This window comes from Seriola aureovittata, chromosome 11 (genome assembly GCF_021018895.1).
Source record: "Seriola aureovittata isolate HTS-2021-v1 ecotype China chromosome 11, ASM2101889v1, whole genome shotgun sequence".
NCBI classification, from domain to species: domain Eukaryota; kingdom Metazoa; phylum Chordata; class Actinopteri; order Carangiformes; family Carangidae; genus Seriola; species Seriola aureovittata.
This window is the reverse complement of record NC_079374.1, coordinates 2,417,433-2,442,329: the sequence shown is the minus strand read 5'-3', so window position 1 is coordinate 2,442,329 and position 24,897 is coordinate 2,417,433. Positions and strand designations below refer to the sequence as shown.

General features: G+C 45.3%; 1 protein-coding gene across 2 annotated transcripts in view; it reads right to left on the bottom strand.

Annotated features, from left to right (window-relative positions):
• htr2aa (5-hydroxytryptamine (serotonin) receptor 2A, genome duplicate a) overlaps window positions 1-24,897 on the bottom strand; it is a 43,933-nt gene that overhangs the window by 4,789 nt on the left and 14,247 nt on the right. For both annotated transcript variants that reach the window (XM_056390202.1, XM_056390203.1), the window contains one exon: window positions 10,134-10,334. In XM_056390202.1, coding sequence (XP_056246177.1) covers window positions 10,134-10,334 — 201 coding nt within the window. The remainder of the gene's footprint in view (window positions 1-10,133; window positions 10,335-24,897) is intronic.

The following is a 24,897-nucleotide window of genomic DNA, read 5'->3' as shown; positions in this document are numbered from 1 at the left end:
TCTCTGCTCTAAATACATGAAATAAGAGACACAAGACGGAAAAGAGAAAAAGGAAAAAGAAAAAAAATCCCCGACACGAGTCGGAGCGAAGATTAAAGAGGATCAAGTGCGACACAAAGGAGATGAAGAGGAAGAAGAGAGGAGACAGAGGAGATGGAGACTTTCTGGATTTGCTGTCAGATTGCAGCAGAGAGGTTTAAAAGAAACGCCGCAGCCTGAAAACTGATCGGACAATGTTTCAGAAACACACTGAAAACTCTTCATTTTGAAATATGACTCACATAAGTGCTTTTTATTACACCGCAGTCACTTTATAAAACCTGTGAGTTCTCTCAGGCGTCGCTACCTGATGTAACTCTGCTGTGAAGGTGGAAAAGGAATTCATCACAGTCATACAGCAAGAGCTCCTGCCTGAAGAAGAGTCTGCTCACACCTGTATATAACACACTGTAGACACACAGCTGTTGTTGGAGGAGTGTGGTCATAGTGTAGTGACAGATCGGAGGGTGAACTGACGTCCGCACACTGATGAACAAACTTCTGCCACATGGACCATGTGTAGTGTGATTATAGATCAGCTCTAGCTTCTATATTAATACTGTGAAAGTATCAAAGCCTCAGTCCACAGAGAAATGCACACAGCCTGTATTCAGAAACTGAGCCTTAAAACCAGCCGTCAGGACTTCTGGAACTTTGTGATGTCACAACAAAGCAGTCACCAAGCCCCGCCCACCTGGACCCACCATCCAAACCTTGCAGGATTTGGTTTCTCTGAGTGTTTTTACCTGAAATCTGCTATATTTTTATTGGATGACTCAGAAAACAGTCAGCCAATCAGAAGAGAGGCTCAGAGCCTCCTCTCTTCTGATTGGCTCCTGACCTGTTGTTACTAGAGCTCCAGAGAGAAGCCTGAGAGAGGAGATGTAAAACTACACTGATGGTTTTTATATCTTCTGATGGATCAACACTTCAAAGTGTAAAACCTGGAATCTTTTAACTCCTTGTGAAGATTTCTTTGATTCTAACTTTAAATCCAGATCCAAACGCTGCTTTGGCTCAGGTGGAAGAATTTTCCTGATGAGGAAGAGACCAGTTTCTGGGTCATGAAAAAGGAGGGAAGAGAAGAGGAGGAGCTGGCAGGCTGTGAGGGTTGTGTTCAGCTCTCTGTGGATTAAGACTTTAACTCCTGCTGTAAAAACGTGTTCGCGCTCAGGACTGGAAGATCACACGTCTCCAGCGTCAGAGCCGCCGGTCTGCAGGTCATCATCACTGTGAGATCCATGTTGTTTTAAACCAGTGACTCTTCACGGCTCTTCTCATGAGCGTGCGTTTGATTGACAGATCCCTCACTCTCACGTCCACTGTAGCTCCCAGCAGAGCTCCGCCCAGCTTCAGCCCGAGCTGAGATCCAATCAGAGGAACTGGACACACCTGTGCAGGTGAGCAGAGCTTTGACTGCCTCCTACGCAGTCACAAAGTCGAGAGGGATGTGAGACAGAAGCTGCATCAGTGTTTCACTCTAATGATTTTAATCACAGTAAAACATGAACCATCTGTGTGTGAGTCACAGCAGACAGACGAGCACGTGTGTGTTGTTTTTGTCAAAGCAGCATTATGCATGTGTGTGTGTGTGTGTGCGTGCGTGTGACAGACGGCTCAGTGTTTTCAATGTGGGAGTGTTGCACAAACTGGTGGGAGACAAATGACACACACGGTTGTGAAACACCTCTGAGCTTCTACATGAACCGTCTGGCTCTCAGTCCTCTGATCCAGGACCAGCACACCACGTCTCACGGCTCTCATGAATATTTTTCATCACATTTATCACTGGATGAATCTTGGAAACACAAACCTCCAGGTTCTTTGTCTTGAAATAATGCAACCACGGCGACCAGACATCGGCCTCCTGTGTTTTGTCGATCCAATTCATCCTCCCTGACCTCCTCCTGATGTGGACTCACTGCATACATCACCTGATCCAGCTGCTGGAGGTCACCTGATCCAGCTGCTGGAGGTCACCTGATCCAGCTGCTGGAGGTCACCTGATCCAGCTGCTGCACAGTGGGCCCGTGGGTCGTGTGTCAGGAGTATGAAAAACAGCAAATGTTCACGTCACAGAAGCTGCACAGAGAGCGTTTGACGTGTCTTCTGGTTTTTCTCTGTGTTTTTCTCTGGAATGGAAAATAGATATTTGTTGATGAGGCCGGGACCTGGAGCCCAGACTGAACCAGTCCTGCTGCTTTTCTGTCAGACCACTGAGACTTAATGAGAAATATCATCTCTGATTCTCCTGCTCTGGACTTCCTGTCCACCCTCGCTGCGTCGGCCCGTCTCCAACCCTCCTGCCCTCCTCCTCCCTCTCTCTTTCTCTCACCGAGAACACAGTGTGAGGAAGACTGCTCGGTTTATCTCCCTCTGCCTGGGTCCTGTTGATACGGAGCCTGTTACAAAACACTGACGAAAAAAGGGCAAAACGCCACCAACTAAAATATCAACATAAATCATCACCGCAGTAAACTAAAAACAGGACTTTAAGCAGAGGAAACCAGAGAGACCAGGACTCACAGTGACTCCCTGACTTCCTCTGTCAGAAGATGACACATATAGAAATTCAGATAAGAAGTTAATAAACAGACAAAAACACAAGTCGAGCAGCTGCAGCAGCTGAGACACCTGACACACCTGACACACACACACACACACACACAACTGGAGAAATAGTTGTAGCTCCAGTCTTAATGTGAAATCTGACACATTTAATAATGAACAGGAAGTGTTGGGGCGGCTGCGCTGTATTTGACAGACTGTACCTGAACCGCCTGCTGTTTCCTGCAGGAACCCGCTGGAAAAACAACAAGTCCTCCAACCTGAAATATAGGTATACCAAACCTCCGTCGTCATGGTTACAGTAACAAACGTGGTTCAGCTTATGGAGCGGTCACGGTTCGGTTTAGGAAAAGATCGTGGTTTTGGGTTAAAATAAGTTGTTTAAGTCCGAGTCATCAACACACGGATCAACACACGGATCAAAAGTGTCAGATGTGGAAACGTTCCAGTGATTCTAGTACGTAAAAATGTAAACGTTGAATAAACATTAAAAACATAATAAACTTTATGCATCTAGGAAAAGGAACGAGTTTGATATGAGTCTTTAGCATCTTGTGTTTATCCCTCAGCAGCTTGTATCTTCCTCCAGCGTCTCTCATCATCATCTGTTCAAATACACTCAGGTTAAATCTAAAGGAGGTAAAATAAAAAATAAAGAGCGATGTGTGTGTGTGTGTGTGTGCGTGTGTGTGTTTGTGTGTGTCTGTGTGTGCGTGTGTTTGTGTGTGTGTGCGTGTGTTTGTGTGTGTGTTGTGTGTGCGTGTTTGCGTGTGTGTGTTTGTGTGTGCGTGTTTGTGTGTGTGTGTGTTTGTGTGTGTGCGTGTGTGTTTGTGTGTGTGTCTGTTTGTGTCTGTGTGTGTGCGTGTGTGTGTGTTTGTGTGTCTGTGTGTGTGCGTGTGCGTGTGTGTGTGTTTGTGTGTCTGTGTGTGTGTGTGTGCGTGTTTGTGTGTCTGTGTGTGTGTGCGTGTGTGTGTGCATGTGTGTGTTTGTGTGTCTGTGCGTGTGTGTGTGTTTGTGTGTCTGTGTGTGTGTGCGTGTGTGTGTGCATGTGTGTGTTTGTGTGTCTGTGTGTGTGTGTGTGTGTGTGTGTGTGTTTGTGTGTCTGTGTGTGTGTGTGTGTGTGTGTGCGTGTGTGTGTGCGTGTGTGTGTGTGTGTGTGTCTGTGTGTGTGTGTGTGTGTGTGTGTGTGTGTGTGTGTGTGTGTGTGTGTGTGTGTGTGTGTGTGTGTGTGTGTGTGTGTTCTCCCTCAGACTCCACCGAGCGGAAAAGTGAAAACAAGCCTCGCAGGAAATGGACTGTAATGAATGTTGTTTGTGTCAAAAGACGTTTCCACCTCAGTGAATCAATATTTGTCGAGTTCATGTTCAAATTCATGAACGTGTGTTTGTCCTGAAGATGCAGCTTCACACTCACACACCACTGTCTGTCACAGGGAGCTTCATCTGTCCGCTTTCACAAGCCTTCCCTCCCTCCTCCCTCCTCCCTCCTCACCCTTCACTTCCTCTCTCACCTGTTTCTATCTCTCACTTTGATTGTGATTGTTTACCTCAGAGCTGATCACCTGATCCAATCACTGACAGGTGTCTGTAAACCCGTCTCTTTCTTCTCCAGCAGGAGAGATTGTTCACACGTCACTGTTCTGTTTCGCAGGTTAGTAACTGATCCTGTGGTGGGACGAACATGTTGAGGTGCTGAGCTGCTGAAGATTATTGATTATTGATTCGAGCCTGCTGGTGTTTAATGATTCACAATTAATTGTGTTGTCGTATCATTGAGCGTCGGGGGAGACCGCCATGCTAGCATCTCTGTGAGGCTGCAGCTATAAATACTGACAACACGCTAATGTTAGCATGCTAGCATGCTAACACACACATGAGTTAATGAGCCTGAAAAACAAAGTGCAGCGGAGGCTGATGGGAATGTGATTAGTTCGACAGGTGTTTGATCATGAAGCAAAATATTAGTCAAATTAAAAATGTTGACCTGATGGTGGCGCCAGAGAAGAAGTCAGAGGATCAGCAAAGTCATTACAGTTCATCCTCAGGGGAACATGAACGTCTGAACCACGTCATCACGGCTTCATCCGACAGACGACGAGATGTTTCCCTCACAACAACAAACCTCACGGTGGCGCCAGAGGAAGAGTCAGAGGATCGCCACTCTCCGAGGGGTTCATCCTCCGGGGACCATGAACCTGATCCACACCAAACCTGAGGTGTGTACTTCCACAGCAGTCGTGCACTTTACCCGGAGACTATATATAAATAAACTCATTAAACAATATATTTATAATATTAAATAACTTGATAATGATTTATTTGTTATGTTTTTATGCAGCTTACAGCAAAAAAAAAAAGAATCAAGAATTCATGTTAAGATAAAAACAACAGTGTTCCTGGTTCAACTGTGTATTTGTAAATAATTGATTAATTGTAATTTCAATCAAAATGGAAATGTATTCATATAAAATATAAACATTATAAAAATATAAACTGAGACAGTCACTGTTTCTCTACAGTTTTCCTCAGTGAAGTCGCTTTAAACTGAAAAGTTAAAGTGAAGTGAGGCGCGTGTGTGTGTGTGTGTGTGTGTGTGTTGTGTGTGTGTGTGTGTGTGTTTTAGGGTGCAGAGAAACACATTTGTGAAGAAAAGCATGAACGCTTCGGTCTGGATTATGCAATTTTTATGTAAAACACACACACACACAGGAACACACATTATCAGCATGGATTCACGGGTGCCAGTGTGTGCACATACACCCCCTCCTGATGTTACGTCCAATCAGATCAGAGCGTAACCACGACTCACTGCGGGAACATTAGCAGGCTCGACTTAACGCCAACCGCCACACTCCCACGAGGAAACCAGAGCGCTCCTTCCGCCTCCTCCATCTCCTCCTCCTGACAAACCCGGGGAGAAAACCGAGGCCGAGCGCGTGGATCACGTTTTAAATGAATCCCTAATAAGTAAACCTGCAGTAATCTCATTGGGGCCGTGGGCGGCGCGGCGTTGCACGGCACTGAGGCGTGTTGAGCCTGGGGGCGGGACCTGCTGCCCGCCACACTGACATCACATTGTCGACTCTGTTGAGCTTCAGCTCGGTTGCGTCACCGCAGAGCTTTGCCCGGAGTTCTTTGCAGATACATGTTAAAAACTGCAGAAAATAATCAGCTGAGAGAGAGAGAGAGAGAGTGGGAGTCGAACACACCGCTCACAGGAGAGACTCGGCGCGTCGCACACGCCCGGTTCCTTCGCCAACAACGACCACAGCGCTCCGCTCATTACGAAGTTCTCTGAGGAACACGCTGCTGTTTTTATCCATTATCTCCAAACTGTGCACTTCACTGCTGCTGAGCGTTTCACTCAGTCACTCAACACTTCACCTCTCATGCACTGTGGTTCCTTTGGTCTGCAGCGTTTCTACTGTGTGTTTCTACTATTTCAACATTTTTTTTGTGTGTTAACACTAACGTTTCTTTCTGCTTCTTTACGGGGCTCGAATTCTTGTTTTTTCAAATTCCCGTGTTATTTTTCTGGCTTCAAATGAAACCTGTCAATGAGAGACGGTGTAACAGCTGCGAGAAACGCACAGTCCATAAGAAATAAGGAGGAACTAAATATTTGTGATACGAGAGCCTGTTAGAAGTGAGTCAACGATTATATATTATCTCTGCTGATTCTGGATCCAGAGAAACATCCCTGCATGAACCAACTCTCAGCTGAAACTGTGGCGTCTCTGAGTCCAACACTGTGGCCTCTCAAACCTGAAGCACAAGTGACTGTGGAATTAAAAGTAAACAGCTGAGGAGCGAGCAGAAGGAGTTGATATTTCGCCTGCTCTGCTTCTGCTTCTTCTTCTTCTTCAGGTAAAGAAAGTAGAATCATACTGGCTCATATGTTAAAGACGTGGTGGAGATGGGGAAGCAGGAGCGTGTCTGCAGAGTGTTCCTTTAAAACGTTCTGCGCTGACAATACAACAACTACATCTGTTAAACTCCAGTTGTAATTAATGTGAAGGGCAGACTGTTTCCACACTTTTCAATATCACTAAGTGCAAAGTTGGAAATATTGGAGCTTTCCGAGAAGTCACGTGTTTCCCAGTCTGAGTCATAACTCGGATGAATCAGTCTCCTAAAACTGGGTTTATATTCCATGGATTTACAGCAACAAATATTTTTTGAAAGAAACACAGACTAAAGGTCTGTGTCCATGTGTAGTGTGATTATAGATCAGCTCTAGCTTCTATATTAATACTGTGAAAGTATCAAAGCCTCAGTCCACAGAGAAATGCACACAGCCTGTATTCAGAAACTGAGCCTTAAAACCAGCCGTCAGGACTTCTGGAACTTTGTGATGTCACAACAAAGCAGTCACCAAGCCCCGCCCACCTGGACCCACCATCCAAACCTTGCAGGATTTGGTTTCTCTGAGTGTTTTTACCTGAAATCTGCTATATTTTTATTGGATCACTCAGAAAACAGTCAGCCAATCAGAAGAGAGGCTCAGAACCTCCTCTCTTCTGATTGGCTCACCGACCTGTTGTTACTAGAGCTCCAGAGAGAAGCCTGAGAGAGGAGATGTGAAACTACACTGAGATGGTTTTAACAAATATATCTTTCAACACTTCAAATAAAACACAGAAGAAGAGGAAAATATGGGACCTTTTGAAAATTCTTTTTTAGGACGACTTTACATCATCTGTCCGGGGACGAGAGACGAAAACAGGCTTCTGGCGAAATGTGAACGAATGAATAAAGAAACAAATTCCCAGTAGAAAGTTTTATCTGCACTGCTTCCTCATTCAGTCACTTCCCCCTCGGCTAAATGAACAAAACTTATCTCCGGCAGAAACCAGATCTCAGAGAAATGACATAACTGCATTTATGAACCGGGAGGAGAAGCTGAGTGATGAGTGAACCCGAGGTATCGGGCTTCAGATCTGCAGGAGGACGGAGGGCGGGATGACTCGCTCAGACGGACGCAGCTTCACAGAGGTGGAGCTTTTGGTCGAAGAACTGTTACTGAACTTATTCACACACAAGCATTTCTTTGAACTTGTTTTAATTGGACTTATTATAATGGTCCTGTTCTGTCGACAGGCTTCAGCGGATTCAGTTTAATCCCACTGTTGGACTGTGTATTAACATTAACCGTTAATATTCATTTTATAATCTGCTTTTTTCCCCTCCTCACAGCTGCGAGTGCAGGAAGTGTCTTTAGTGAAGTCGGGTCAGGAACCGGGTCTGTCGTGGGTCCACCTGACCAATCGTGAGCAGGATTAGAGCGTGGAGACTCACCTCGGGACTCTGTGATCATGTGTGCAGAGAAAGGAGTTGTGGGTAAGCAGAGGACAACTCTGAAGTCTCCAAATCCACGGTTAATGAAGTCCACAAGGACCGAGAGTTGACTCATTTGTATTGCCAATATGAAACGCTGCTGAGACGCGTTCAGGGACACACTTTGAAATGAGTCACAGGGTCGGAAACTGTAGCTCCATGGAAACAGTGAAGTCTTCGGCTCCTGAACCTCTGATGTGAGGATTTGGATTCACTGTGACGACCCCAACGCCACCTCGCCACTTATCCTGTGTAGAGTGTGTGTGTGTGTGTGTGTGTGTGTGTGTTACAGGTGCTTGGTAATTAGCGACACCTGGCCACCCTTCCTTACTTATTTAAACCCAGTGTATCGAGTGGGAAATGCAGATTTGAGAGCTGCTGAAAGTCAGAATCTTCTCTGACGTCGACGGTTTCTCGTGGTTTTAAAATCGTCGCCTGTGAATCTTCACAACTCGCTCCGTGGTGTTTTTGGTTGTTTTGCATCATTTTCTGCCTGTTTGCTTCACCTTTTAGAAATCTAATCAAACAAAAGTGACATGAAAGTTCTTTGTAACGTTCCTCCTGTAGATTTGCGTCACTCTGTTGAACAAGTGTTGCTTGTATCGTCTCTTATCGCCCAAAAATCAGAGTAACTCAGTTATCTGCTGTAAATCATTCAGCCAAACCAACCAGCGCTGACGTTGTATTGCTGTAATGTTCCTGCCATCCATTAATGTGATAAAATCTCAGGGCTGGGCGCACTGCCACCTGGAGAAAAGTCAGCTTTCCTTGCATTTCTCATCTTAATTAGCTCGGTGTGAAAGCCTGCCGATTAATAATGAGAAAAACAAATCCATTAGGGCGGGAGAGAGGAAAAGTTTTTGGATAATTCGGCTTCAGTCAAACAATAACAGGAAGGTGTGTTGTGGCAGATTGTTACTGAAATGTCATCAGCTGAAGCTGAACAGCGTGATTTTCATGCCGTTCATAATTTCCCTCCTTGTTTTCACCCAGCGAGTGTAAATAACGTCCGTGCAGAGCTGATCTGCCCCCAGCTCGTCCCTCCCCCGCCCCCAGCTCATCCCTCCCCCGCCCCCAGCTCGTCCCTCCCCCGCCCCCAGCTCGTCCCTCCCCCGCCCCCAGCTCGTCCCTCCCCCCCCCCAGCTCGTCCCTCCCCCACCCCCAGCGCCGAGCGGCTGCAGGTCTTCGTCTGCAGGCCCATCATTACATTTCCTGCTCATCTAGGCCCATTGACCTGAGCAGCTGGAAACCAGCCAGACAGGCAGAAGCCAATTATCAGGAGCTGATTGTTCCCTCGCCTCCATAAAAATTATATGGAGTCATAAATGTCACTTCTGTCTTGAACACAGGAAAATTGCCTCTCATGAGGAGCTGTCAGCCCTCCTCCTGCTCTCTCTCTCTCCTCCTTCAGTTTTGTGCGTTCGACCGTGGCCTCTCTCAGACGTAATTTCATCTATTTAAGAACTTACAGAACTGGCATTTTAGCTGCTTTACTTTACCCGAAGCATTACTGAAAAGTCCAGGTGCAAAATGTTCCACTGACAAAGACGAGAGAGCTGCAGTGAACAAGGACAAACACATCAGTGACGACTGTGAGCCTAAACCTTTACACAGAACAGCGCCACTGTTATTTTCACAGCCTTGGTTTGGTGAATGTGCGCTCAGTTGTGTTTCTGTGTTTGTGTGGTTTTATTTTCATGACTATTTGAATTAACTACGGTATTTATCCTTTGAATCAAATCAAACTTCCTCTCAAACACAGCTGTTCCAAGAACTGCAGTTCCTCTAACGGCCACTAGAGTCCTGCTCCAACAGTGAGTCAGTCCCCATAGACTCCCATGTTAAAATGTCCAACTGTACAGCAGAAATGAACATGTTTACAACCTGGTCTTTTGCCCATTTTTGGATTAGCCGGGAATTAGGGGCGGAGTCAGGCGCTGCCAAGATGGCGACAGTGGAGCAGCTCACTCTGAGCTTCAAAACAGCTCTTCAGAAACCTGTGGGTGACGTCCATCTTTATGGGACAGACATGTCGTCTATCAGTCCGACACTTTATGTTAAATATCTCAACAACAACTGCTGGATTATCAACCAATTAGATTCACAGGTTCATGTCCCCCATAAAATGAATCCTTAGCCGGAATTAAAATGTGTGTGTGTGTGTGTGTGTGTGTGTATCCGTGTCCTTACCCACGGAAATGGTCCACACTGCCATGATCTTGACGCGGGCCTTGGTGTGGGAGTTGAAGCGGCTGTGGTGGATCGGGTTTCGTATGGCGATGTATCGATCCAGAGAGATGGCGCAGAGGTGCATGATGGACGCTGTGGAGAACAGGACGTCCAGGTAGATCCAGATGGGACAGAGGTCGGGCGGGAGGGGCCACCCGTAATCTGTCGGAGGAAAGACGAAGGGAAGGACACAAGAAGTAAAACATCTGAATCAGTGACTGGGGTTTTGATTGCAATAAATCGATAGATAGATGCTTCTGATTTCCCACAATGCTTCGCCACAGTCCTCTCAAAAGGTCGGTTGAAATGCTGTCAATCAAAAGTTAAACCGGAATAATCACATACATTTATCTGGCTGTTTTCTGATCATGTCTGTGATCGGAACCACATAAACCTAAACATAGACTCTCTACAGCAATCAAATTACATTTTTCAGTTTGCTGGAAATATCAAAACTTTCATATTCTCCCTTTAAAATTATGATTCTGTTTTTAAACTCCAGATGTTGGTTTGTCAGAAAAAAGACAAAATCCACCACCAAATAAAACTGTATTTAAATGTCGGGTGAAACTGACTCGACACCAGATGAAGGACAAACTGTGTCACACACACAGTGAGGAAATAGTTTTAGTAGTTTTGATTTAGAAAAACTTTCTCTACGGGTCCGACTGTAGTTTTACGTCTGAGTTTTAACTGTGGAGGAAACATTTAGTTCCTGCAGACGTGTGATCAGCTGTGATGACACGTGTTCCTCTGGTCAAGAAGAGGAAATGAGAGAGAAATAAATATTCAGCAGGTTTTTATTTAAATTACAGCTAAATAAAATGTGACTTACTGCGTGTTTGCATCGACGGCTTTTATGCAAGTATTACTCAAGAGGATGTGATGAGATGACATCAGTCAAGGAGCAGCAGTAACTATGGAAACGGCCTCTCTATAAATAAAGCTGCCTCGCCTTTTTATTAATAGAACCTTGTGACGTGAAGCTTTTGCCTCCATCCAGGTAAATGTTGAGAATATATGGCTGTTTCCACCTGAGATGGCTTTTTAATGATTTTAACGTCCAGATGTTCCGGTCGGTTTGTACCGGCTCTCTGGTCTTTGTAGCGGAGCAGAGACCTGTAATGACGTGTGGCAGCAGGACAGAAATACCTTGTTTACAGTAGAAGAAGATGTTGTGGCGTGTCCCAGCCTTTGTACCGGCGTCTCTCTCTCAATGTACCAACTTTTGCATCTTTGCGAAGCATCAAACCTCTTGCCAGTTTCATGTGTTGGAATTTGCAATGGACCTTTAAAAAACCCTCCAGTAGCACTACGGAGCAGTTTTTCATGGGTGGGTCTCAGTTGTGTTTATCTCGTGCACGCACACGAGGCAACACAGGTGACACGTTACTTATTCCTGCCACTGGTTTCACACCAGTCCACTGATCGACTGTGAGCCCTGTACACGTCTGTTGGACGTTCACGTTTCTCTGGGATATTCAGTGGAGTGTATGATTGTATATTGTCGCCTGTTATTTAGCTGCTGCTGTTGTTTTTGGGGCGTGAGGCAGGAAACACACTGGATGAATGTGGAGTGAGCGTGGTGACTGCGAAACATATTGATTACAATTATGGAGCGCACGTTAATGGTGCCGTGGGCGTGTCAGTGCAAAAATAGACAGAGCAAAGACCTGTTGATGTTATATTCACACCATGGCAGCAGCATCACATAAAACACTTCCCCTGTAGTTTCTATGTCCAGGCTGAAACTGAACATGACAGCATGAAAACATCTGGTCGATGAGCAGACATCTGTGCGAGTGTGGGAAATCTAAAAGTTGCCTGAAAGCAGGGGAGGCGGTTCTTGTGCGTACTATGAAATATAATCCTGTCGGCGCGGCTGCGACGAGGGGAGAAGACTGCAGCTAGTGCATGATGGTATTTATAACGTACCAGGTCCAGGTTTAGTCTGTAATTACAGTGAACACAAACCGGATCAGAACTGAAAGACAGTTGGAAAATCTCACAAATAAAAACTGTCGTTTCATAATAAGTAAACAACAGTTTATTTCCAGCTGCTCTCTTTCACATGGATGAAGAGGAATCATTCGCTGGAACAACATTTGTTTTTGTTGTAATGTTTGCTGGAGTCTGTGATAAAGAGCATCAGCTGAGCAGTGACGGTTCTCATGGACTCGCTGCCTCTGAAAGTTAATTACACACTGACCACACGGTGTAAACGGAGTGAGTCATACACATGGAGCATGGCCCAAGGCTTTGAAAGCACATCCACGCCTCCTGAACTGCAGGTGCTCAGGCTCAGACTACACACACACACACACACACACACATACACACACACACACACACACACACACACACACACACACACACACACGGTTGAGGTTTATTTACCGAGGTTGTTTGTTATATAAAGCAGTTCACAAAGACTCACAGGTACAAACCACAGGAAGGAAGAAAGAAAACAATCTTTTCTCTATAAAGAAAATTCGATTGTTTTCTTTAAAAACAGATTGAGTAGAGGTGCGGTCACAGCAGCCGGGGCGGGGCTGCAGACACAGGGAGGGAGGGGCGCTTTCTTACATCTTTACCACTACGCTTTGTCCCGAGCGTGGCATCATGGGAAATGAATGAATTCATCCTCTGTGACCATTGTGGGACCTTTTAGACTCAGCTTGCAGTGTTCAGTTCACAAAGGTTCAAATGAACTAGTTCACGATATTGAGAAGTTCCCTGCGACAGAGTGACGGACAGAGAGAAACCACGGCGAGTCCGACTTGTTGACTCATGGTCCGACTCTCTCCTAATGATTTCTTGTGATCGTCATTCACTCAGATATTTTCTGAACACGGTCGGATGTTTTACCTCGATGTGTCGTTTCACATTCGTTACTGATGCATCTGTTTATTCAGACTCACAGTGAGATTTTTAGTCAATTTTTATTCGTATAGCGCCGATTCACAAGATACGTTACGCACTTTCCAAATAGAGCAGGTCTTAAAAAACTTAGTAATGTCAGATAATGATATTATTAATTACAGTGAAGTGTAGCAGGTTTAGCAGCAGGTGATTTTCATCGTTTGAATCTGAACTGACTTCAGCAGCACCGACACCTGACACCTGCCAGGTGCTGTAAACTGTTGCAGGTAGCCGTAAAACCAAAACACAGATCTTCTTCTTCTCCTCCTCTTCCTCTTCCGGTGTTTTTTTTTGGTGGTTGACAAACAGCGGCACCTTCTGGTTTGTTCACGTTCATTAGTTGCAAACGGATTCGTTCAGTTCATCATTCTCAAAGCAACGAGTGCGTCCAGTGCACGGCGCTGATTTAAGGTGGTGATGCAGAGCGCCTTCAGCTCGTCTCTTCTCTCGCCTCACTCTCTCACTTCCTCTGGTTTTGTGCAGAAGCCTGAAAATAATGTGCTCACATTAAAAAGCCCCAAAGGAGCAAAGACACAGGAGCAGAGGGGATCAGAGGCAGATCATCAGGAGCATCTGCGTCATGTTCAGGGTCAGGATGGAGCATTGACACCCTCCTCCTCCTCATTCTCTGCCTCCATACAACAGGTGAGGGACGACCTGAGCCAGGCTTTTATTATTTGGGAGAAGATGACGCATCCATGTCACCATGGTCACTGCCAGACTCTCCGCCATCGCCGCCTCCTCTTCCTCCCCCTCCTGCTCTCTGCTCTCCCCTTTCTTTAGTTTTTTATCCTAATTGTTTTTCGTTTCATCGCCGTCCTCTGATTCTGCTTCGTCTCTTTCATCTTATTTTTCATTTTCAGGCCTCTTGAAAAAAGTGAAGGTTTTGATCTGTCGGCGTGACGACGAGAAAACGAAGGAGATCGCCGAACTCAGATTCTTCCTTTGAATGTGTTTGTCAGTGAGGCTGAACCGAACCAGACGTCCACGTCCGCCCACTCAGGTGACTGTAATCGTTTTTACCTGATTAGGTTTCAGGACGATGTGGGTGTGGTCAGACTGTGTGTGACTGACATCTTCCTCACTCTCCTGTTAGCTTTGTGACACCTTTTTTTGTAGTAATAGGACCCCAGGAGAATGAATCTCTGCTTCTGTCTGACAGTGTAGTTTCTGTAATTTGATTGCTACAGTCTCTGTGTGTATAGACAATAAAAATTAATTTGCGGTATCAAATTATTTTCCAGCGGACACACAGGAAGTGAACCAACTGACCCGACTTGAGCTGTGAAGCTTCAGGACGAGTCCATCAACACGTTTAATGAACAAAGGACAGCTAATGTCAGCGCCAGGAGAGTGCAGGAGGAGAAAGTAACATCAACGTTAATGCTCCACTTTCTCAATGGGAAATTAGTTAGATTAGCTTGGTCGTTAGCTTAATAACAAAACCTTCACGCTACAATGGATCCACTGAAAATTTCTAAAAGGATTCAGTCAAATACTGCTACAGGAGACATCCACCAATCAGCCACTCACAAAACAAGATAATGTACATTTCTATCCACTACAGTTGTTAAAGCTCCTCCAGTGTAAAGGTGTGTGTCCATGTGTAGTGTGATTATAGATCAGCTCTAGCTTCTATATTAATACTGTGAAAGTATCAAAGCCTCAGTCCACAGAGAAATGCACACAGCCTGTATTCAGAAACTGAGCCTTAAAACCAGCCGTCAGGACTTCTGGAACTTTGTGATGTCACAACAAAGCAGTCACCAAGCCCCGCCCACCTGGACCCACCATCCAAACCTTGCAGGATTTGGTTTCTCTGAGTGTTTTTACCTGAAATCTGCTTTATTTTTATTGGATCACTCAGAGAACAGTCAGCAACCGAATGGCCTGTTGTTACTAGAGCTGCAGAGAGAAGCCTGAGAGAGGAGCTGTAAAACTACACGTACTTTAAACTGGCTGACCTGAGTTCAGTCCTCATGTGGTTCAGCCTGAGAGAACTTGCAGGGATGTTGGTTCTGCAGCTGATCCTCCACTCTCACCTCCCCACAGAGAGACACAGAGCGAGAGAAGAGAGAAGAGAGAGTCCACCCTGAGGGGGAATCACTGCTCAAATACCACAGTATTAACGACTGATGGAAAAGAACCAGAGTGAATTATTCCTCTCAGAGAAATTCTCTCCTCCACACTCACATAAAAGAGAAAAACAACTGAAACATGTGACTCCTCGCTCCCTGAATGAAACAGCTGCTGTAGTTTTCCTCTGTTGTTCCCCTCTTTTCCTTCCTCTGCCTGTGAAAGCTCAGCAGCTTCAGAGCAGTCAGACCACTGTGACATTATTTCTCGGTACCTGACACCAATTAGACGCAGTCGGCTCTGCAGCAGGCGTCAGTCTGTGAGGAGACTCCGTTTCCCTCCTGTTTAAAGAAGCTCTTGTGTTACAGAGGAGCCCTGAGAGTTTTATAGTGCGGATGAAATTGAGCCCTGAGCTCCAGTATTTTATATCCTGCAGTGGCTGAATCTGCGTCTGACTGAAGAGAAATGTTCACTGAAGCCATTTTGGACTTTGACTAAGTAGAACTGCAACTTGTCATATTGATTAATCTGACAAGTGTTTTCTCAATTAATCAATTGATGATATAAAATGTCAGAAAATTGTAAAAAAAGAAGAAAAAAACAAAAAACAAAATATGAAGCAACAATCGTCTCATGTGAGAAACTGGAAGCAGCAAATGTTTGGTATTTTTCCTAAGATGATTATTCCATCATCAAACTAGTTATTAATGAATTTTTCTGTTGAGCAACTAATCAATGCAGCTCAAAAATCAGTTTAATCACTTTTAGCAAACAAAAGAAAATTTGGCCAATTGATTAATTGACAGAAAGATTTAACAGCTACAAGTTCAATCATTTTTCTCTGATGATAGTAAATGAAATCTGTTCATGTTTTGATTGTTCGTGGGACAAACCGATCTGAATACATCACTGAGAAAATAATCTGCACAATAGTTGATAATGGAAATAACTGCTGCAGCTCAACAAACATATTAAACCTCCTCTTATTAAAAAGCAGCATGTCGGATTCATGACCTCAGTGTTTCTAAAATCCTCACAACATGGTCCCAGTCTCTCTGTCCTGAGCTACAGAGTTGAATAAAAGCCAGAAGTGTTTTTACAGAACATTATGATGTCACAGTGAAGTTGACCTTTGACCTTTTGTATATGAAATGTCATCACTTCATTTTATCCTTATAGACATTTGAGTTAAATTGTGAGTGAATTTGTGAGTTATGGCCAAAAAGGTGTTTTGTGATGTCACAGTGACCTTTGACCTTTTGACCACCAAAATCTAATCTAATTCTCGTGGACACGATGTCTCAGTAGCACCTTGATGGAACTTCTTCAAATTTGGCACAAACATTCACTAGGACTCGAGGACAAACTGATTTGATTTTGGTGACTAAAGGTCAAAGGTCAAGGTCACGGTGACCTAACAAAATGCGGTTTTGGCCTAATATCTAATGAACACAAAAAGTGTTTTGGTGGAGGCTTACGACTTCGAGGCGGTGACTCTAGATTTACTGTGTGGTATCTCCAGTTTCCCATCTTCATCAGATCCATTTGCCTTTTCAACGTCACCTTTATCTTTTATTTCCTTCTACATTGTAAATGAAATAAAGGCTCCATTATGACTTTTAGGAAAGTTAAAAAAATGAAACGTTTAATAATTTATCTTTTGGGTTCCACTTTTCTCTTCTCATTTTCTCTCTGAGATCAGACCGTGGGCTCCGAGTCGAACCAGCTCGTCTTTGTTTTGCTGTTATATGTTTAACAAGGTTAAAAATGCATGAGGGAAGTTGTTGTGTGTATGAAAGAGTCAGCTGTTAACCCGCAAGTTGATGCAGGTTCCAGGTAAAAGAGTTCAAGTAACAAACACTAAAGAAAACAGATAAAGCTGCAGGCGTGCAGAGACGTGCTCTGTCGGCGCCTCCTGTTGTTGCTCACGGCTCCAAACCGCTGGAGACCTCCGACACGACAGTTTTACAGCGTTCAGTCGGTGCAGTCACCCGGAGTCGACCTCCCTGAGGGACGAGCGCGGCGATCGAATCTCTCCTCTGCCGATCGATGCCCTGCAGCTCTGAGGACTTTAAAGTCTGACCCGCTGTTCGCCTCAACAGTCACACAATGAGAAGTCCTCCTGCTGCACTCCTCAACTCTTTGATCTCAGTCCATAAAAGTGTCAGTGACGAGTAACGAGGCTGTCGTCGGGTTTTAGAGAAACATTCGCACATTTGGGAAATTAAATATGTCAAGAATCTGACCAGAAACAAACACAGATACAAGTGCAGGTTTTCTAGAGAGCAAAGGAGGAACGTTGTTTTGTTTCTGATTAAAGAAAAAGATCATGAGTCGTGATGAAGAAGAGAAAAAGAAAAAGAACTCAACAGAGGAAACAGTTAAAAAAAAAAAAACAGCAGGGAGATGAGAGAGCAGAGACGGCCTTGCTCACGGCCAAGCGTGCACGCTCTCTCTAAAGCTAAGAAATATGAAAATAATTGATAGAAGAAGAAGAATGAGCGGAGAATGGAGAGCGGGAAAATGAGCTCCCAGGAGGCCAGAGATGCACAAGAAGAATGGTTTGATGAAAGAGGAGCAGAGAAAAGACAGAGAGAAGAGGAAGAGGAGGAGAGAGGGCAAGGATGAAGACAGATCACACACACACACACACACACACACACACACACACACTAATATTATTATTATTAAAACATGCTGAGATGCACTGATCCCTGCTGTTGCTGTGTCTCCACGGCTGCAGGCCAATCAGGAGCTTAATCAGCATCATGGGACTCACCTGGCCAGGTGAGCTCCATGTATAAAAGCCAGAGCAGCAGTCAGTCTGTGGCTCCTGGTTCTTTTCTCTGCTTTCACAGCACATTTTCATGCAGCCTCTCTGCTGACTCGACAGAATCTCTCCCCTCCCTCTCTCTGTGTTTAGTATAAATAAGTTTCCTGGTTATTTAGTTCACCCATGTGTTTGTAGCAGTTAGCACTGAGAAGCTAATGCTCCTAAAGCTGCTGCCTGCGTGTCCTTCACAATAAAAGCATTTTAGTCTTGAGACGATGATCAACCAAAGATATCGCTGGTTCTGGTCCGAGAGCGCTGAGGTGAAGGTTTAGTTTGTTTAAAGCTTTAAAAACATGAGGGTTTGAGTTAAAATGACGACTTGATTGAGGTTGGTTGGGGGGGGGGGGTCCTGAAGCTGAAGCTCCCCCAGCAGGGCTGAGAGACGAGCCTCAGCTGGGTGATTATTATTACCACGCTTCCCTCCACAGTGTGTTTGTGGTGATAAAATAAGTTGATTGTGTTAGATTTTAAAGAGCGCTCGGTCTCCTGAGGCGGCGAGACGAGACGAGACGAGACGAGACGAGACAGAGAGAGAGAGTCCAAATAACAGACTGATAAATGGCACAGGGAGAAACAATGTAGATGATTAAAACATAAAAGATATGAGAGAGAGAAAAATCAGCAGAAGTGGAAAATGAAAGAAACGCTATGAAAAAATTTAGTCGAGACGGAAATACAAGGAGAGGAAGAGGAGAAATCAGGGAATATAAGAAAGTGAAGAGGAGGAGCAGGATGTGGTGAATGTCTTGTCATTGTTTCATCCACCGTCGACTGTCTCTGTTTTTTACAACAAAACACTGAGATGTGAAATCTCTCAAAATGAAAAGTGCTGACGAGGGTTTTCTCTTTGCAGGAAATTGCTGATTCAAACTTTTTCATGTGCAGAAACTGAGTGAAGCCAGAGCTGAGACCCGGTGATCGCTCCTCACTTTGCATCAAAGGAGGGAAACCGCAGAACAGGATCATCACCTGCATCCAGTCACAGGTGAGACCGGCTCCGTGAGCTACAGCTCCAACACATGAGCTGGTGGATGAACAGGTGGAGGCGGAGAGTCTGGAGAAGAGCTGGTCCGATAACAACATGTCGAAGCGATCATACGGATTCTTGTTCTTATGTTCTCCTGAGCCTGACCCGTCCTCCTGAGCCTGACCCGTCCTCCTCACAGTGACCCGTCCTCCTGAGCCTGACCCGTCCTCCTCACAGTGACCCGTCCTCCTGAGCCTGACCCGTCCTCCTGAGCCTGACCCGTCCTCCTCACCTGACCCGTCCTCCTGAGCCTGACCCGTCCTCCTGAGCCTGACCCGTCCTCCTGAGCCTGACCCGTCCTCCTGAGCCTGACCCGTCCTCCTCAGCCTGACCCGTCCTCCTGAGCCTGACCCGTCCTCCTGAGCCTGACCCGTCCTCCTCAGCCTGACCCGTCCTCCTCAGCGTGACCCGTCCTCCTCAGCCTGACCCGTCCTCCTCAGCCTGACCCGTCCTCCTGAGCCTGACCCGTCCTCCTGAGCCTGACCCGTCCTCCTCAGCCTGACCCGTCCTCCTGAGCCTGACCCGTCCTCCTGAGCCTGACCCGTCCTCCTGAGCCTGACCCGTCCTCCTCACAGTGACCCGTCCTCCTGAGCCTGACCCGTCCTCCTGAGCCTGACCCGTCCTCCTCACAGTGACCCCTCCTCCTCGGCGTGACCCGTCCTCCTCACAGTGACCCCTCCTCCTCGGCGTGACCTGTCCTCCTCACAGTGACCCGTCCTCCTCACAGTGACCCGTCCTCCTCAGCCTGACCGGTCCTCACAGTGACCCGTCCTCCTCACAGTGACCCGTCCTCCTCACAGTGACCCGTCCTCCTCACAGTGACCCGTCCTCCTCAGCCTGACCCGTCCTCCTCACAGTGACCCGTCCTCCTCGGCGAGGGTGTCGATGACCTTTTGTTTCCTGCGACCCAACGTCTCAGTTCCACTTCCTCCTCTGCTTTTCTCTCAGCCACAAAAAAAAAAAATCTCTTTCTCTTTGTATCTAAAGCATGATTTTTTTCCCCGGCTCTGTAACTGAGCAGCTGTGACGGCGAACCCAAAGTGAAGGCTCCTGGGAGGTGTTGTTGCTGAATGTTAACAAATGAAGGACTTTATCTTTGCAGTGAACAAGCTGCAGCATTAATGGAGCCAAGTCAGTACATCTTTAATCATGGATGATCGTTCTGGATTATTTACATCAAGAAGAGAATTGTTCTACAAACAAGATTATTAGTTTGATAAATCTTCTGCAGCGAGTTTGAGATGATTAAAAAATACAGAGAGGAACTGACAAGTGTCTGAGAAACTCTAATAATAATATATATAATAGTATCCAGCCACGGCCTGTTCAGGAGCAGGAACAGCTGAAACACATTAAAGAAATAACTTTGAAGTGAGACTATGAACATCTTGGAAAACAGAAAAGTGCATTCCTTATTCTACAAATGAAAAGTTGAATTCATCAGTAATAAAACTCACATTTGGTCACAGACATGTTTGGTCAGTGAAAGTTAACTTTAGATAAAAAATGGCTTTAAAGCTCCTGCAGTGTAAAGGTGTGTGTCCATGTGTAGTGTGATTATAGATCAGCTCTAGCTTCTATATTAATACTGTGAAAGTATCAAAGCCTCAGTCCACAGAGAAATGCACACAGCCTGTATTCAGAAACTGAGCCTTAAAACCAGCCGTCAGGACTTCTGGAACTTTGTGATGTCACAACAAAGCAGTCACCAAGCCCCGCCCACCTGGACCCACCATCCAAACCTTGCAGGATTTGGTTTCTCTGAGAGTTTTTACCTGAAATCTGCTATATTTTTATTGGATCACTCAGAAAACTGTCCTGTAAGCTGCTGTATGTTTTGTGATTCAGTGAAAAGGCTTCATCTCAAAACTGAACTGAACTTGGTTCCTTTTTAGCATTTTCAGTTCGATGTGAGCTAACTGCTAACTGCTAACTCTTTTCTTTTTTCCAACAGCAGCTAAACGCCTGCACTTCAGTCAGCCAGCTAACGTGGTTCAGATCGTCATGTGACAAAAGCGTCTTGACTCATTCCCCCACAAGGAAACACCAAACTCTGCACAGCAGGAGGTGATGGAGTGATGACTGTCGCTTCCCTCAGGGGGATTTCAGAGCCCACAGGTGTCTGCTGTGGAGGTGGGGCTTTTCAAATGCTACATGAATGGCATGTAGCAGCAGCAGTGTGTTGCGTTTTCAATGGAAGAAACTGCAACCAGCTGAGATCAGGTGTTAGCCAAGTTTTTAAACAAATCCCTCTCAGTGTAATTCTACAGACGTCTTGACCTGAAACCACCAAAAACATGTTCTTCCTCTCACCAGGTTTCGTTTCCTTGAAAAACACCAGAACGTTCTCCTTTTTGTTTCTTGTCTAAATTCCCTCCTTTTCACCATTTCTGTCTCTATCTGAATTGAAAAACCGCACTGTGGCCAAAGTTCACTGCCCACTCTTTAAGTCTTCATGTAATTGCACAAATAACAGCCCAGATGACTGTAATCAGTGTGTTGTGACATCGTAACAACACCGTGATCAGAGCTGTGAGCTCCTCTGATTAATGTTTTCCACCCACACTGAACACATAATGTACACATTCAGCAGGAATACAAAGACCCCGCGCCCTCCTCTCTTACAGCTAGTTATTTGAACAACATGCACTTAATTAATAACCGAGAAATATTACACTAATGAAGAACGAGCTGAAATCTGAAATTGTTGCAGCTTTTGGTCTTAAATCCCAATAAATTCTCCCCAAACGAGCCGTCACACGTGTCATTAAAATACTTTTATCATATCAGTGACACAAATATGCTGATGTTTAGTCAGAAAAATGTTTACCAACTTCACTAGCTTAGCATGTTAGCATGATAGCATACGGTCATAAACTAGAGTACTGGACTAATGGTCCAATGGTCCGATGGCGCTGGAGAAAAATCTAGGACTCTGTGTCCTCTGGGTCCTGGATAATGTCTGCACACAATTTTCAACAGTCACGCTGCTAGCATAAATACACGTCCCCCAAGATGCATGTGTGATGATGATGATGATGATGATGATGATGATGATGAACGATGCTTGTGTACTTTTTCCTGACATGCAAGCTCCTGTGACTGTGGATATAACGAGTGACTCTCTAAACGCAGCTATAATCAATACCTGTATGACTCTGTCATGTGAAACCTGTCGCTAACACTCACACACCTGCAGCTCTCCTCAGCTTTTATCCGACGACCTGACTCCTGACACAGGCAGAGAGCGGGGGCCATTTCACAGAAACCTCCAAACTTGTAGATCCTGTCTTAAATGTGTGGTAACCATGGTAACCAGAGTTAGGACCTGATTCATCCTTACTCAAAACAGGAAGTGTTTTTCTGACTTCCCGAAATCTTAAACTAAACCGTTAGCCGTTAATCTTGTTCTGACTTTCACCTTCCCACCATTCAGCGAACCTGTTTCATCCACATCGCTGCTCTTTTGTTGCTATGACACAACCGACAAAATATCAACAGAAGGACCTTATTCATTTAGAGGCTCATGTGTGACCCTAACCATGTGTTAGAGCCATGATCCTGCACTTAGCCGAGCAGCTACGACCGTCTGTGGAGAGGCCGACCCGGCGACACGAGGCTCTCCCGGCTGTCTGACAGCTATGCTTCTTCTTGCTAATGGAGGTTTTTCAGAGTGAAGAGGCCATTTTTTGTACGTTTCAATGACAAATTTAATGGTTTACAGAAATAACTCAGTGAGATCAGATGAAGAAAGTAGCATCAGTTGCTAGGTAACAGAAATAAAAGCTGTTACTGATGTTGGATTAAGTATTTAAGTTTCATAACCTGAGATAAGACAGGATGAAGTAAGATAAGATAGGAACCCCTACATTTAGTTAGGAAGTTCCTCTTAAGTTAAAACAGGAAATTTCACAGTGTAATGGAGCATTTAGCAGCTAAAGAGTCAGATGTTTCCCTGAGGAGCTGGTGGAGACCAAACACAGAGCTAAAAGAGCGGGAACAATGGAGTTAGGTTGATCAGGTGACACTAACACGACACGTGAATCATCATGTGTCTCTGTAGCTGGTGGCAACTTCACCACATCAACCTAACAGATGAGGAAATGTTAATGTCGTGTTAACACCTAGTTTCTGTCGCCCCCTAGTGGACAGAATAAACCAAAACCAGTTACTGCAGGTTTAATCAGACGAGTGAAAATCAGGTCGTTTTTAAACATCGCTCTCGTGTTCACACACCCTTGTCTCTGTGTGTGACTCTGACAGCACGCCGCCTGGTCCTTTTCATTACATTACAGTGTCTTGATAAAAGGCAAAGAGTCATTTGTCTGTCAAGTAGCTGCCTCATCTAATGACATCAGTTTCCTCCAGACGATTTTAAGAGTCAAACGAGGCGAACAGGTGTTTTTTGTTACTCTACTCTATTCCTCACAATCAGGCGAGATCATTTATTTATTTTCAGCGTATAAACTGAGGTTGAGCGCCTTGATCAGCGGCGCCATAACAAAAGATGCTGAGGGATGAAACGCCAAGCGAAGGGACATGACGAAGCCCGGATCCTGAAACTACTTTGCACAGCCACGTCGCGTCTCGTCCATGCAGCTCCTCCATTGGCTGGTCTCAAACAGAACAGAGCAGAGTTTCCATCACAAAGCCTCAAAAGCATTATGAGCAAAATGTTCTTATTCTGTACTTTACGTAATCAGATCATTAGTGCTTTGGTTTTATAGACTTATTATATAGTTTTTATGTAGAATCTTAATGTGAAAAGTAACGACAACAAGGAAAGGTTCTTTTCAGAGGTGAATGTTTCCCTTTTTCTTTCACCCTCTCTTTGTTCTCTCTGCTCATATCTGCCATCTGAAGAATACGTCTCCAGCCTGCAGCATGACGGGCTTCAGCATCGCCCATGGTAACACCATTCACTCCTCGCAGCCTTCATCGCTGTGGATACCGAGCCTCCACTGTCTGACAAACACCGGCCCATGAGTCACACGTCTGCAGCGGCCATGTGACTCCTCGAATAATGGATTAATCTGCATTTCCAATAACCTGACCCTGTGTGTGTGTGTGTGTGTGTGTGTGTGTGTGTGTGTGTGTGAGCGGCAAGTACCTACATGTAAGATGTGAAAACGTGTTGATGTAATCAGAAATCAAAATTTGGTCGAGCGATTCAAGCTGATGGGAACAAAAAAACGACAACAGAGACAAACGTCCTGCAGAACCGTTTGATGACGCTGAAAAGACTAGATGTCCCCTGAACGCCTCACATGAGGGTTATCAGTAGCAGCTACAATTTACATGTTCCCTGAACGCCTCACATGCAGACCACATCTTCTCTGAACACCTCACATGCAGACTAGATGTCCCCTGAACGCCTCACATTTAAAGGGGTTTATAGCTGTCATTGCAAAATGGGCCAATATGAGGGGCCATCAGGGGCCCCTTTTTCCCTTGGGGGCCCCAGACATTTGGTGCGCCTCTGCTCACAGATACGGTAAATTAGCACTAATGACGTCATCAGCCAGTGGGAGCGCTCGTCACACATGTAGGTTCCGCCCCCTGCATCACTGCCTCGTTCTGATTGGTCCAGCAGGAGTTTCCTTTGACTCTTTCACAGCGGCTCTCAGCTCCTCAGCATGATCTTCACTTCCTGACATTTTCCTGTGAAAAGCTTCACTGCTTTGTAGAGTTAATGTCTTTGTCAAGTTAATATTAACAAGTGTGTGGAAGCAAGTGTGTGTGTGTGTGTGTGTGTTTGTCAGTGTGTGTGTGTGTGTGTGTGTGTTTATCAGTGTGTGTGTGTGTCTGTGTTTGGTGTTTGCGCTGCGGGGAACTTTGTCATCATCTTAATTGTCTTTGCTGTAGAA